The 15,903-nt window shown below is 40.5% G+C and overlaps 2 protein-coding genes across 19 annotated transcripts in view; one reads left to right on the top strand and one right to left on the bottom strand.

Annotated features, from left to right (window-relative positions):
* PRRG1 (proline rich and Gla domain 1) overlaps positions 1 to 15,903 on the bottom strand; it is a 466,522-nt gene that overhangs the window by 247,686 nt on the left and 202,933 nt on the right. The window lies entirely within an intron of this gene.
* Positions 11,150 to 11,860, top strand: LOC129640139 (ferritin heavy chain-like). The gene has a single exon (XM_055565391.1). The coding sequence runs from the start codon at positions 11,150 to 11,152 to the stop codon at positions 11,660 to 11,662; it is 513 nt and encodes a 170-aa protein (XP_055421366.1). The 3' UTR covers positions 11,663 to 11,860.

The raw sequence follows: 15,903 nt of genomic DNA, 5'->3' as shown, positions 1-15,903 counted from the left end.
AACTTAAAAGCTTTTGCATAGCAAAGGAAACTATAAACAAGGTGAAAAGACAACACTCAGAATGGGAGAAAATAATAGCAAATGAAATAACTGACAAAGGATTAACTTCCATAATATACAAGCAGCTCATACAACTCAATATCAGAAAAACAAACAACACAATCAAAAAGTGGGGAAAAGACCTAAACAGACATTTATCGAAAGAAGACATACAGATAAAACACATGAAAAGATGCTCAATATAGCTCATTATTACAGAAATGCAAATCAAAACTACAAAGAGATATCACCTCACACTGGTCAGAATGGCCATCATCAAAAAGTCTACAAACAATAAATGCTGGAGAGGGTGTGGAGAAAAGGAACCCCTCTTGCACTGTTGGTGGGAATGTAAATTGATACAGCCACAATGGAAGACCATATGGAGTTTCCTTAAAAAACTAGGAATAACACCACCATATAATACAGCAATCCCACTCTTAGGCATATACCCTGAGGAAACCAAAATTGAAAAAGACACATGTACCCCAATGTTCATTGTAGCACTATTTACAATAGCTAGGACATGAAAGCAACCTAGATGTCCATCAACAGATAAATGGATAAAGACGTTGTGGTACATATACACAATGGAATATTATTCAGCCATAAAAAGGAACACATTTGAGTTAGTTCTAATGAGGTGGATGAACCTAGAGCCTATTATACTGAGTGAAATAAGTAAGAAAGAGAAAGAAAACATATTGTATACTGATGCATATATATGGAGTCTAGAAAGATGGTATTGATAAATTTATTTGCAAGGCAGCAATGGAGAAACATATAGAGAACAGACTGGTGGACATGGGGAGAGGGGAGGAGAGGATGAGATGTATGAAGAGAGTCACATGGAAACTTACATTACCATATGTAAAATAGATAGGCAATGGGAATTTGCTGTATGTCTCAAGGAACTCAAACAGGGGCTCTGTATCAACCTAGAGGGGTGGGATGGGGAGGGAGGTTCAAGAAGGAGGGGACATAGGCATACCTATTGCTGATTCATGTTGAGATTTGACAGAAAAAAAAACCACAAAATTCTGTAAAGCAATTATCCTTCAATTGAAAAATAAATTAATTAAAAAAAAAGAAACTGCCAATCTGTTTCCCAAAATGTCCACATAATTTCTCATTTCCATCAGCAATGTGTGAGGATCCAATTTCTGTAATGTTTTGGAAATACACAAAACTGCCTATGTACTTTAAATCACAGCCATTCTACTAGGTGTTAAGTAGTACCTTATTGTGATTTTTTAAAAATTTCTCTAATTACTAATGGAGCTGAGTATATCTTTATTTATTTATAGATACTATTAATAACTAGAACTCATATGAAGAAATGAAGAATATTGTTAAAAGTAGCTACATAAATAAATATAAAAGCCACTATTATTGTATATTTCACTTAGAACTCCTTGTATCCTCTAGGATATTTAAAAAGTCATAAAAGTTTGTCATAAATGTATACTAATGGGAACAAAATATATATATAATTTGTGACAGCAACATAAAGGGGGGAATATGGAACTGTGTAGTGGCATATTTTGTGCACTGTTGAAGCTAATTTACTACTAATTCAAAATACATTGCTCTACACTGAAGATATTAATTGTAATCTGCAAGGTAATCATTTAAAAAGTAAATAAAAATATACACAGAAAATTAATGAGAGGGAATCAGAATGGTTCACTACAAAAAATGAAACATGAAAGAAGTTAGCAATAGAGGGAACAAGGAACAAAAATAAAATATATAGAAAATAAATAGAAAAACAGCAGAAATAAGTCTCTCCTTGTTATTAATTACAAGAATGACTAGAATGCATGTAAACCCTTGCTTAGAGGAAAATGTATAACTTAAGAGCCTAAACTTAAAAATAAAGGTTTCAAATATTACTTTACACCTTAAGAAACTAGAAGAGCTAGCACAAAGAAGGAAATAATAAAGATTAGAGAGGAGCTATATGAAGTAGAGAATGGGAAAACAAAGAAGCAAATCAATGAAACTGATAGTTCTCTCCTTAAAAATATCAACAACAGTAACAAACTAAAGAAGTAGGAGAAACAAATAACTAAAACCTGGGATGAATATGGGGACATCACTACTGATTTTACAAAAAATAAAGTATCTAACACAATGCAATGGACAATTGTGTCAACAAATGTGGGATAACCTAGATGAAACAAATTACTAGAAACACAAACTACCACAATTTAATCAAGAAGAAATAATCTGCAAAGATCAGTAACCAGTAAAGAGATTGTTGAGAGGCTATTTATTATTGATTCAAAGAAAAGTCCAGGATGAATCCTACTGAACATTTAAAGACGAATACCAATTCTTTCTAAATTCTTCCAAAAAATAAAAGGAACACTTCTTAACTTAATCTATAAGACCAGTATTAACTGATACCAAAGTCCGATATTGACATCAAAAGAAAACTACAGAACAATATCCCTTATGAGTACAGATATAAACACTCTCAACAGAGTACTAGCAAACTGAATGCAGCAGTATATTAAAAGTACTATATACTGTATTATATAATTCAGTATAATATACAGTATTATATACTATATTATAGGCCAAGTAGAATTTTCCCTAGGAATGCAAGGTTGATTCAATACACAAAAATCAACTAATCATACTAACAGAATGATTGGGAGAAAAAGCATGCAATCATTTCAATGGACGCAAAAATATTTGACAAAATTAAATACCATTTCAATATTAAAACACTCAACAAGCTATAAAGAGAAGGGAACTTCCTCAATATGATAAAGGGCAGCTTTAAAAACTAGAAGCTAACACCATATTCAATGGTGAAACAACAAAAGCTTCCCCTCTAAAGTCAGGAAAAAGAAAAGGATGCCTGCTTTTGCCATTTCCATTCAACCAGACATTCTAGCCTTACCATTTAGGCAAGGAGAAAAAGACATCCTAATTGAAATGGAAGGAGTAAAACTATCTCTATTCACAGATGACACAACCTTATATAAAGAGAATCCTGAAGAACAAAAAATTATAATACTTTCAGGAAAATTGCAGAGCACAGCTTCAACACACAAAAATAAATTGTACTGTATACCTGATCAATGAATAATCTGAAAAGGAAATTAAGGAAACAACTCCACTAAGAGCATCAGAAAGAAAAAAATACTCAAGAATAAGTTTAACCAAGAAGGTGCAAGACTTTTACTGTGAAAACTACAAACATTGCTCAAATAATTTAAACTAGGTCAATATGAATGAGAAGACATCTCTTGTTCATTTACTGAAATATTTAATATTTTAAATATGGTAACAGTCCCCCAAAGAGTTCACAGATTCAATGCAATCTCTCAAAATCCCAATAAAAAATGTATCATAATAAATTTTGGAATATTTTCACTGTCCCCCAAATAAACCTCATTCCACTTAGCCATTTCCCAAGGCTACTGGAAAAAGGCTACTATATTTTTGCAGGAATGGACATACTGATCCATTACATACAATTGATCCAATACATACAAGTGAAAAGAAAAAAGGTGATCAAATGGACTTGATTAAAATTAAAAACTAAAAGACAAATTGCAAATGGGAAAATATTACAATATGTATCTATGACAAAGAAATTACATAACGTTAAATTTTATTTGTCAACTTGACTGGACCAAGGGATGCCCAGATATTTGGGCAAATATCATTATGAGTGTGTCCCTGAGGGTGTTTATGGGTAAGATTAACCTTTGAATCAGAATAAATAAATAAAGCAGATTGACTTCCCTAACTGGGGTGAGCCTCATCCAATCAATTGAAGGTCTGACTAGAACAAAAAGGCTGACCCCTCTTTAAATGAGGGGGGATTTTTCTTTCTTTTGGATTTGAACTGAAACATTAGCTCCTACTGGGTACTGAGGTTGCTGACCCTTACACTGGAACTATACCATCAGCTCTCCTTAGTCCCCTGCTTGACACTGCAGATAGTAGGACTTGTCTTTCTCAATATAATTTCATGCCTTTTTCTCACCACACTTTAGAGCCTTCTTTTGAAAAAATGAATTTACTATGGCATCATTCATATACCACATAATTCACCCTCTGAATTTATATCCAAGAACTTTTAGTATATTCATAGTTATACATCCATCATAAATTTTAGAATATTTTCATTGTCCCCCGAATAAACTTCACTCCACTTAGGTAGCATTTCCCAATATCCCTACCTGCCCAATCCTAGGCAATTACTAATTTGCTTTCTGTGTAGTATAGATTTGTCTATTCTGTACATTTCATATAAATGGAACCATACAATATGTGTTCCTTTTTGGCTTCTTTCACTTAGCATGTTTTCAAGGTCCATTCATGTGGCAGAACACATTATTACTTTATTCTTTTTATTAATGAATAATATTCTGTTAGATGGTAATATCACACTTTCTATATCCATTCATCATTTGATGGGCATTTGGATTGCTTCTACTTTAAATAATCTCCCAGGGCTGTGGTAACAAATTGCCTTGAACTGATGACCACTCCCCCTACCCCTGCCATAAAACAAAAACCACATACTTATTCTCTTAGAGGTCTGGAGGCCAGAAGCACCAAAATATGTTCATTAGGCCCAAATCAAGGTGTCAGCTACTATATATATCCTCTGGAGGATCCAGGGTAGAATCTTCCTTTCTCCTTCCACTTTCTGTTTGCTGCTAGCATTCCTTGGCTTCTGCCTGCATCCCTCCAGTCTTTAAGGCCATCATCTTTAAATCTTTGTTCTATTTGCCCATTACATTTTCCTCTCTGAGTGTGAAACCTCTATCTCCCTCTTAAGTGGTTGTGTCTGACTGCATTTAGAGCCCACCTAGATAATCCAGCATAATATTCCCATCTCAAGATCTTAAAAGTAACCACATCTAAAGACAGTCTTTTTATAGTTTTGCCATATAAGATTACATTCATGGGTTTCAGAGATTCATATGTAGATTATTTTTTGGTAGTGTAATTTTCAGCTTACCACAGTCTTCTCTCTGGCCCCCAAAGGGTCACATCTACGTCACATGTGAAATACATTCATCCATCCCAACATCCCATTGAATCTTAATCCTTTACAGTGTAAACTCAAGTCCAAAATTTCATATAATGAGTTTAGAAGTCCAAAACCTAATTATCAGCATTATGTAAATCAGAGAGTGAGACTCTGCATATGATCCATCTTAGGACAACATACTTGTCCATCTCTATACCTGTAAAACTAGAAAACAAGTTGTTGTCTAGCTGTGTCTGACTCTTTTGGAACCCAGGACTCTAGCCTACCAGGCTCCTCTGTCCATGGGATTTCCCCGGCCAGAATGCTGGAGTGGGTTGCCATTTCCTTCTCCAGGGGATCTTCCCAGACCAGGGATCAAACCTGTGTCTCCCATATTGGCAGGTGGATTCTTTACCATTGAGCAATCAGGGAAGCCCAGAAAACAAGTTACCTCTTTCCAATAAACAACGCTAGAACAAATCAAGTATAAGAGCTTTAGCCATTCCTATTTCAAAATGGAAAAAATCAGAACAAAGAGGTCACTGATTCCAAGTGATTTCAAAGCCCAGTATGGATATTTCATTAGGCTGCCAGGCCTAGGAGGAATTCCTTGCAGGTCAAGATTTCCCCCTCTGTGCTGAAGGCTCCATGTTCTGAGCCCAAAGTTCTTCTCTTAAAGTTATTCTTCATTTTTCTTAAAGGGTAGCATATGTTAGTATCTGAGTAGTTGTAGCTTGTTTCCTGCATAGAATTTGAAAACCTTGTGACATTCCTTTGTTTCATCTTCTCTCTGTTGCACACAGACAGCCTTGGGTTTCTCTCCACATGCTTTCATAAGAGTGAATCTCCTAATTTTTTCCAGTCTGGAGAGGTAAGAATACCTCCAATTTTGTACTTTATCACTAGGCCTGTTGATCCATTTTGAGTTAATTTTTTGTCACTGTAGTACTTCTTTCTCAGTCATAACAAATACAAAAAGCATAAAGTCATTCTCTATAAAATTCACAAATGAAACTATTGAACATCGAATCATATAAAATTCAAAAATATAAACTCAATAAGTTACAAATGTCAACCAATTATCATGGAGTGATTTAACACACTTATGAATTTCTTCCTTAGCAAACAAATTACAGCAATCTCAATATTTATCTGTGTCTCATCCTATAGAAATGGTCACTGAGTTAGACTATATTTTTTTCTGATTTGGTAGGCCTTAAATCTTGTTGAATAATTTTTCAATTTGAGAACAAATTCTCTACTGGCAACCGGTATTGACAGTTATATATAAACTGAGAGTCAGATAAGGATTTGGAACTGTGTGCAGTATATTAAGTTGCATGATGATGTCCCATCTGTTATTTTTTACTAGGTTCATCAGTCACTTTCAATTGTAATTTTTTATTTAGTTGTAGTAATTCATTTCTACAGTTTTTCAAAGTATACATGTTATCTGAAACAGAGGTTAGCAAACAATGGGTTACAAGCTGAATCTGACCCATCATCTATTTGTGTACAGCACACAAGCTAAAATGGCTTTTGTATTTTTAAATGATCAGAAAATGTTAAAAGAACAGTATGGATGACATACAAAAATTTTTCTAAAATTCAAGCTTCAACAGCCATAAATACAATTTTATTGGAACACAGCCATGCTCATTTGATGACACCCTGTCATTGGGGTGCTTTTGCACCTGGCTGTTTATAGACTACAATGGTAGAGTTTTCCTAAGTTCACTTGCCTTATCAGTCTTACAGCTGAAATTGACCCACTGAAAAATAGACATGTGAGGCAGAAAAATCAGCACCCTTCTAAGGATCAGACATCTGATTTCATAAGAGCTCACTAACAACTGAAAACTTCATTTAAACTCACACACCTATGGTTAATTTATCTACCACAAAGGAGGCAAAAATATACAATGTAGAAAAGACAGTGTCTTCAATATGTGGTTCTAGGGAAAACTGCGCAGCTACATATAAAAGAAATACATTAAAACATTAAAACATTCTCTAACATCATACACAAAAATAAACTCGAAATGGATCAAAGACCGAAATGTAAGACTGGGCACTATAAAACTCTTAGAGGAAAACATAGGCAGAACACTCTATAACATAAATTACAGTAATATCTTTTTTGATACACTTCTTAGAATAATAAAAATCAAAATAAACAAATAGGACCTAATTAAACTTAACAGCTTCTACAGGGCAAAGGAAACCATCAAAAACAAAACAAAACAAAAAGACAGCCCACAGAATGGGGGAAAATATTTTCAAGTGAGGTGAGCAACAAGATACTAATCTCCAAAATTACCAACAGCTCATGCAGCTGTATGTCAAAAAAGCAAACAATCAAACAATGAGCAGATCTAAATTGACATTTCCTCAAAGAAGACATATAGATGGCCAAAAAGCACAAAGCACAGGAAAAGATACTCAACATCACTAATTATCAGATAAATGCAAATCAAAAACTACAATGAGGTATCAGCTCATACTGGTCAGAATGGCCATCAACAAAAAATATACAAACAATAAATGCTAGAGAGAATGTAGAGAGAAGGGAAACCCCCTACACTGTTGGTGGGAATGAAAATTGGTATAGCCACTATGGAGAACAGTATGGAGGTTTCTTAAAAACTTAAGATAGGAACTACCATATGATCCAGCAGTCCAACTCATGGGTATGCATTGGAGAAAGCCAAAATCCAAAAGGACACATGTACCTCATTGTTCATTGAAGCAGGACATGAAAGCAACCTAATAATCAGGACATGGAAGCAACAATATATCCATCAACAGAAGAATGGATAAAGAAGATGTGGTACATATATACAATGAAATACTGTTGTTGTTTAGTCACTAACTAATGTAAAACTTTGCAACCCCATGGACTGCAGCCTGCCAAGCCCCTCTGTCCATGGGATTTCCCAGGCATGAATCCTGGAGTGGGATGCCATTTCCTTGTTCAGGGGATCTTCACCCAGGGATTAAACCCATGTCTCCTGCATTGGCAGGCTGATTCTTTAAGGCTGAGCCAACAGGGAAGCCCACAATGAAATATTACTCGGTCAGAAAAAAAAGAACAAAATAATGCCATTTGCAGCAACAAGGATGGACCTAGAGATTATTATACTTAAGTCAGACAGAGAAAGATAAATGTCCTATGTTATCATTCAAATGCAGAGTCATTTTCTTTTTTAAAAAAAAAAAAAGGTGCAAATGAACTTATTCACAAAACATAAAGAGACTTACATATATAAAAAACAAACTTATGGTTACCAAAGGGGAAACGTGGGGGAGAGGGATAAATCAGGAGCTTGGGATGAATATACACACACTATACTATATAAGATAGATAACCAACAAGGCTCTGCTGTATAGTACAGGAAACTCTACTCAATATTCTGTGATAACCTATATGAGAAAATAATCTAAAAGAGAGTGGATATATGTATGTGTATAAATAAATCATCTTGCTCATCACCTGAAACTAACACAACATTGTAAATCAACTATATTTCAATAAAACTAATTTTAAAAAATTTAAAAACCTGTATTTAAAACTCCAGCTGGAGAGTGCTTCTCTTTCATGTTGCCTTCCTTTTTCCAGAGATCCAAATAAGCAAAAATCATCACTTATCAAGATGTGTTGTTGTTTACTCACTAAATTATGTCCAACTCTTTGTGACCCCATGCTCTGTAGCCCACCAGGCTTCTCTGTCCATGGGATTTCCCAGGTAAGAATACTGGAGTGGGTGGCCATTTCCTTCCTTCCCCAGGGGATAGTGCCAACTCAGGAATCAAACCTGCACATTTCCTGTGTCTTCTGAATTGGCAGGCAGGTGTTTTTTGTTTTTTGGTTTTTTTTTTTTACCACTAAGCCCCTAGGGAAGCCAATGAAGATTTACAGTTTTCAATATACAAAGAGTTCAAATTCCAATAAGCCCAGCAGTGGCAAAGAGCAAGGAAAGTATAGTCCGCTAATGCTTTTTTTTCCCCCAGATTTCCCTTGCAACATTTATATAATTAGAAGAATATTTTATATCCATGTCATCATACACCGAGAAGCAATTAGCCACAAACTAAAAACTCATTTTTTATGATTCTTGCTTATTCTTCAGCACAAATTATTCACTCAAACCCGTAACAAGAAATTCAAAATGTATGGGTTTAACATTACAGATCCTAGGGACTACCATTGTGGTCCACTGGTTAAGACTCTAAGCTCCCAATGCAGGCAGCCAGGGTTCGACTCTTGCTCAGGGAACTAGATTCCACATGCTGCAACTAAGAGTTTGCATGTCACTAAAGATCCTGCATGGCACAGCAAAACTCCAAGATCTCACATGCTGCAACTAAGACTTGGTGCAGATAGATGCATAGAGAGCTGGATGGATGGATAAATAGATCAATCAATCAATATTAACATTACAGATCCTGGAGATCTGGTCTGGAATATGACATAGAAGGGCAGTGCAGTTTCCATAAGAGCTAACTCAAAGAAATGGCTGGAGTGTCCCCTCTTGCCTTTCTCCCTTTTGTGATTTATCTAAAGCTTTGCTTCAGTCCTGAGAATTGAATGTAACCATTTTCCTCGCTCTTGGAGGACAGAACAATGTAAACGTTTAACATTTTGCTCCTGCTCAAGCTTATTTTTTGGAAATGTGGGGGCCCTTTCTACTGCATCCTGGAGGCAATACAAAAACCAAAGGCTTTTTGGACATTTTTCTTCGGTTAGCCTGCATGGCTAAAAGCAGTCAGGGGAAGGAGCAAGCCAACTCCCCTGGTGTTGGATCTATCAGTTTCACATTCCATAGTTACCTTTCACCCCTCACTACAGACAGCAGCCCAGATGCTGTTTCACACCGTGGATGACTCCATAGCTACTTAGGTATCAAAGGGTGACAGTGAGGGTCCTTAGCCTACCTGAATTCTCCATGCCATGCATTCCCCAAAGGAGAAGGTCACTGAATAACTGACACACTCTGCCCTCCAATACAAATGGGACTGTACATGAAATTGACATTCCAGCTCTAGAGTTGATCCATGCTAATTAGCCAGGCAAATCAAATGAGTCCTTTATTCCTAAGTTTAAGTGGAGAAAGGTTTGTAAGATATTGAGGGAAGTAAAAGAGAAGATCATGATGAACAAAACAAACTATTTCTGGAGGAAAACTCACAGACATAATACAGAAAACTGAAGAGAATATCATTAAACCTTCAAATACAGAAACGTAATGTAGAAGGAAACAATCAGAGCAGGTCTCCCGAACACTCTGGTGGGAACAGCTCCACATGGCAGAAAGTGAGTGTTGGGCACATAAAGCTTCACCTGTATTGACACTCGCTCCCGATTGTTCATATTACCACCTGGGGGCTACCTCCTGTCACAGTAGTGACATTAGATTCTCAAAAGAGAACAGACCCTACTGTGAACTGTGCACCTGAGGGATCTAGGTTGTGCTCTCCTTAGAATAATCCTGAAAGCATACTCTCCCTCCAAGGGAAAAATTGTCCTCCAGGAAACCAGTCCCAAGTTTCAAAAATGTTGGAGGATGCTGAATTTGACAACGAGAAAAAGTTCTTTCAAATTATTAGTAATGCAAAAATTTAAGCATCAGGTGCTCAGGCCAAAGCATTCGTGCCTCACCCAGGCTTTGATGGAACTTGGACTCAGTGCTCTTGCCCCGCCCACAGGCCCCGCCCACCTGGTGACCTCTTCCTTAAGGGACCCAAAGCCCAGGCGCTCACCCTGCACTAACGGCCACCATTTCCTGTCCATCCCAGAGCCTGCACCCAGCCACCTGCCCCGGGCCCCAGAGCCCGCCTCTGCCGCCGTCATGGGTCACCGTGAGAAGGCTCCGAGGAGGCGGCCAGCACCTCCGCACCCGCTGCTGCCCCCGCCGCACCTCCCTCATCCGAGACACCTTCCGGATGGTCTTGCCGCTGCCCGCCATGTTGCCCACAGCGGCCTGGCAGGCGCGCTACCACTACCGTCCCAAGTGCGAGGCCGTGGCCAAGAGTCGCACCGCCCTGGAGCTCCACGCCTCCTTCTAGTGCCTGGCCAGGGCCTGCTCCCTGCACCACCACCACGACATGGCCCTGGAGCACGTCTTCCGCTTCTTCCTGCTCCACTCCCAGGAGCACAGCGAGACGGCCGAGAGCCTGATGTTCCTGCAGAACCAGCGTGGAGGCCGCGTCTTCTTCCTGGACACCAGGATGCCCGAGACCCAAGAGCCGGAGAGTGGCCTCCAAGCCATGCAGGACGCCCTGCACCTGGAGAAGAGAGTCAGCCAGAGCCTGCTCGACCTGCACCACCTGGCCACCGAGAGCAGCGACGCCCACCTGTGCCACTTCCTGGAGACGCGCCACTTGGACCAGCAGCTCGAGTTCATCAAGGAGCTGGGGGACCATCTCACCAATGTGCGCAAGATGGGGGCGCCAGAAGGTGGTCTGGCAGAGTATGCTTTTGACAAGCTCACCCTGGACACCAGTGACAAGGAGGAACGAGCCTGGACTGGACTTTCCCCCGAGTCCCGGGTGACTGCTAAGGTCACCCTGCCTGCCATGCAGACCACAGTATTTCCCTTGCAGAAAAAGTTCACCTAGTTTTTTTCTTGCAGTTTTACCAGTTCTTCACATAAAGTTATTTGGATCCTCAATAAATAAAGGTCTCTCTGTTTGATTTTTGTGTGCAGCTCTCTCATCTTTTAAACTTTAAAACAAGTATCCAGGAATCTTTCTCGGCTACCCAGGTCTGGTCCATATATAGCTCAGGATCTCTGCAGAGGGATGGAGAAGGAGTTCCTGAGATCCTGGAAAACACAGGACCCCCATGAACAAAGTAGGTGGAGAGGGTGGGATGGGCCATCTGAGGCCCTAGTCAATGTGGGTACCTATATGTGGTAAAATTATACACACACACACACACACACACACACACACACACCATAGTACAGCATTCAAAATACTGGTTATCTCTTAGTGAGAAGTGAAGGAGATTAGACAGGGAGTAAAATAAGGGAGTTTTCAACTTTACCTGAAAACCTTGAGCTCAATAGATTATGCAAATATTGAAGTCTATTGCTTCTGAGTAGCATGTGGGGTCCTAAACAGGTATGGCATGGTCCATCTTTAACAGTGTCTCCCTGGACAACACTGATACTGGTAACTAAGCCATAGGCTGACTTCCCTATAGACACAGGAGTAACATCCTAGCTCACCATGCTAGTCATGCATATTGCCCTTAAAAACATCCATCATATATGTTGTTCAGTCTGTAAGTCATGTCCAGCTTTGCAACACCATGAACCACAGCATGTCAGATTTCCCTGTCCTCCACTATCTCCCAGAGATTGCTCAACTTCATGTCCATTGAGTTGGTGATGCTAACCATCTCATCATCTGCCACCCTCTTCTCCTGCCTTCAATCTTTCCCAGCATCAGGATCTTTTCTAATGAGTCAGCTCTTCACATCAGGTGGCCAAAGTATTGGGGCTTCAAGTTCAGTCTTTCCACTGAATATTCAGGGTTGATTGCCTTTAGGATTGACTGGTTTGATCTTCTTGCAGTCCAAGGGACTGTCAAGAGTCTTCTCCAGCACCACAGTTCAAAAGCATCAATTCTTTGGCACTGGGCAATTTATGGTCCAACTCTCTTTCTCTCTCACACATACACACATATTTCCCCCCCTTCCATTGTACCCTTTCTTCCATTAAAGTAATCATACCAGAAAACTCAAACTACCTCAGGAGAAGGGCTGAAAAATATGTGGTCAAGGTTAAGGTCAAATTTTTGTTTCTGAATAAAAAATAAAATAAGACTCCCCGAATATTAAGCTAGTGATTTCGGCTCCTTTAAAGAAAGTAGGTGAGTGATGGTGAGTTGAGGCTAGGAGACAAATTAGGAGACATGGTAGCAGGGCAGAGAGACAGTGGTGGCTGGAAATAGAGTGGTCACTGAGGAAATGAGATCTTCGCATGTTCCAGATGGATTTTGGAGACAAGATTTGCTTAAGGGACAGAGTAGAAAAATGGGAAATGGTGGGAAATAATCTCCATTCCAGGTTTTGCACTTGATCACCTGAGTTGAAAGTATTGCTATTAATTAATCTGGGAACGTTAACAGGGAGACCAAAAGGATGTGGAAGGCATGTCATGTAAGTCTCAGATGCCTTTTAGATTCGAAAGTGGAAATGCCTTGCAGGCAGCCAGAAAACTGAATCTGAAGCTCATGTGGAAATCAAACACTGCTCTGTAGGGCGTTTCTGGGGTTAGATCCCTGTGTGCCCCTCCCGCCTCTTATTCCTAAAAAAGCTTACAGCAAATTTAATCAGAGCAGTGAGAATGTACAGAAACAAATGAAAACACTCAGCCAAGAACAAATAATAGTTTAGCCATTAAAACACCTTCAGTTTCTTCTCAAGGGCTTTATATAATATTCTGAAATATGTCCTTGACTTGTCTTGCAGTTACTAAAACCCCACCATGTAGAAAGAGTTAACTACATGCTGGCCACAAGAATGTATAACCCAGACCTGCTGAAACCAGAAGGCTCATGACTGAGATTCCTAAAAACATCACCCTGTTACCTAGCCATTAACAGATCAGAGAATTGAGCACAAGGTGATCATGCACCCTGAGACCCTTTGCCTCACACTGCTGTTAAAAAACCTTCTGGTGAAAGCAGCTGGAGAGCTGGGGTCTTCTCAGCATGAGCTGCTGGTTCTCCTTGCCTGGCCTGCAACAAAGGCTGTACTCTCCCTTATGCAACCTGTGCCAGCAGATTGGTTTCACTGTGTTTTGGGGGAGTGAAGCCCAGGGTGGTTGAGTAACAAGGTGAGATAACAGTACTGAAAATAAACATAGGGGAGCCAACATCTTCTTGAGAGTGCTGGACTCACAGGACTGGATAAACTAACTATTGGACAAGAAGATAAGCAGAGTCCTGGAAGATTAAGTGAGAGATCACAAAGGTCAGGCCACCTAGGCTTTCTAGTTAGATTTCTTTGGTACTGAAGTAGTTTATATGGTATCTAATATATCATGAGCTCATTTAACCAACCTAGGCCTACTTAACCAGTTCATCTAATTAACATGTGCTGCCCACTGTCTGTGTACAGGAAGCAGCTTATGTGATGCAGGGCTATGTGGGTTGCTCTGTTGTACAGGTCTGTATAGTCAAAGCTATGGTCTTTGCAGTAGTCATGTATGGATGTGAGAGTTGAACCATAAAGAAGGCTGAGTGCCAAAGAATTCATGCTTTCATATTGTGGTGTTGGAGAAGACTCTTGAGAATCGCTTAGACAGGAAAGAGATCAAACCAGTCAATCCTAAAGGAAATCAGTCCTGAATATTCACTGGAAGGACTGATGCGGAAGCTCCAATACTTCGGTCACCTGATGGGAAGAGCCGACTCATTGGAAAAGACTCTGATGCTGGGAACGATTGAAGGCGGGAGGAGAAGGGGATGACATAGGATGAGATGGTTGGATGGCATCACTGACTCAATGGACATGAGTTTGAGCAAACACCAGGAGATAGTGAAGGACAGGGAAGCTAGTCCTGCTGCAGGCCACGGGGTTGCAAAGAGTTGGACATGCCTTAGTGACTGAATAACAATCTCAACAACTTGCCAAGTCGAGAGGAAGGGATGCTACACGACAGAGAGGAACGTCTTCCACATCTTTCTTGTCTCAACAGGATCCACACCTGTCCTCTCTTCTCACTGTCCCATCCCTTCCTCATCTCTCCATCTGCTCATCCAGTGGATTCCATGCCGAGGGCTCTAAATTCTCGCTACTCAAAGTAAGCTCCCTGACACCAAGAATACTGGCTTCATTTGGGAGTTTGCTAGAAAGGCAGGTTCCTAGCTGGACCCCAAACCAAGTGAATCAGAATCTGTACTTGAATGGAATCCCTAGTGATTCATGTGCAAGGTAAAGTTTGAGAAGCACTGATCTACAGAATCTTCTCAGGCACTCACCATGCATAATGGTTGCCATTTCCTGTCCATCCCAGAGCCCACACCCAGCCACCTGCCTTGTGGCCCAGAACCCACCTCTGTCCTCTGTCATGTGTCACCGTGAGAAGGCTCCGAGAAGGCAGCCAGCATGTCTGCACCTGCAGCTGCCCTTGCCGCTCCTCTCTCATCTGAGACGCCTTCCGGATGGTCTTGCCGCCGCCCGCCATGCTGTTCGCAGTTGCCTCGCAGGTGCACCAGCACTACCACCACGAGTGCAACAGCTACGCCGCCCTAGAGCTCCACGCCTCCTTCCAGTGCCTGGCCAGGGCCTGCTCCCTGCACCACCACCACGACGTGGCCTTGCAGCGCTTCTCCTGCTTCTTCCTGCTACACTCCCAGGAGCACAGCGAGACGGCGGAGAGCCTGATGTTGCTGCAGAACCTGCGTGGGGGTAGCTTCTCCTTCCTGGACATGAGAAATCCCGAGACCCAAGAGTGGGAGAGTGGTCTTCAGGCCATGCAGGACACCCTGCACCTGGAGAAGTGCATCAACCAGAGCCTGCTCGACCTGCACCAGCTGCCCACTGACAGCAGTGACGCCCACCTGTGCCACTTCCTGAAGACCCGCCACTAGGACCAGCAGATGGAGTTCAAGGAGCTGGGAGACCATGTCAGCATCCTGAGCAACAAGGGGTCCCTGGAAGGCAGCCTGGCAGAGTATGTCTTTGACAAGCTAATCCTGGGTGATGGCGACAAGAAGGACAGCCTGTACTGGACTTGCCCCAAGTCCCAGCTGACTGCCCAAGGTCACCCTGCCTGCCATGCAGACCGCAGTATTGCCCTTGCAGAAAAAGTTCACTTAAGTTTTCCTTCTTTCAGTGTTGCCAG

Source organism: Bubalus kerabau, chromosome X (assembly GCF_029407905.1).
Source record: "Bubalus kerabau isolate K-KA32 ecotype Philippines breed swamp buffalo chromosome X, PCC_UOA_SB_1v2, whole genome shotgun sequence".
Classification (NCBI taxonomy): domain Eukaryota; kingdom Metazoa; phylum Chordata; class Mammalia; order Artiodactyla; family Bovidae; genus Bubalus; species Bubalus kerabau.
Note: the sequence above shows the minus strand (reverse complement) of the source record. Positions and strands in the feature narration are given on the sequence as shown.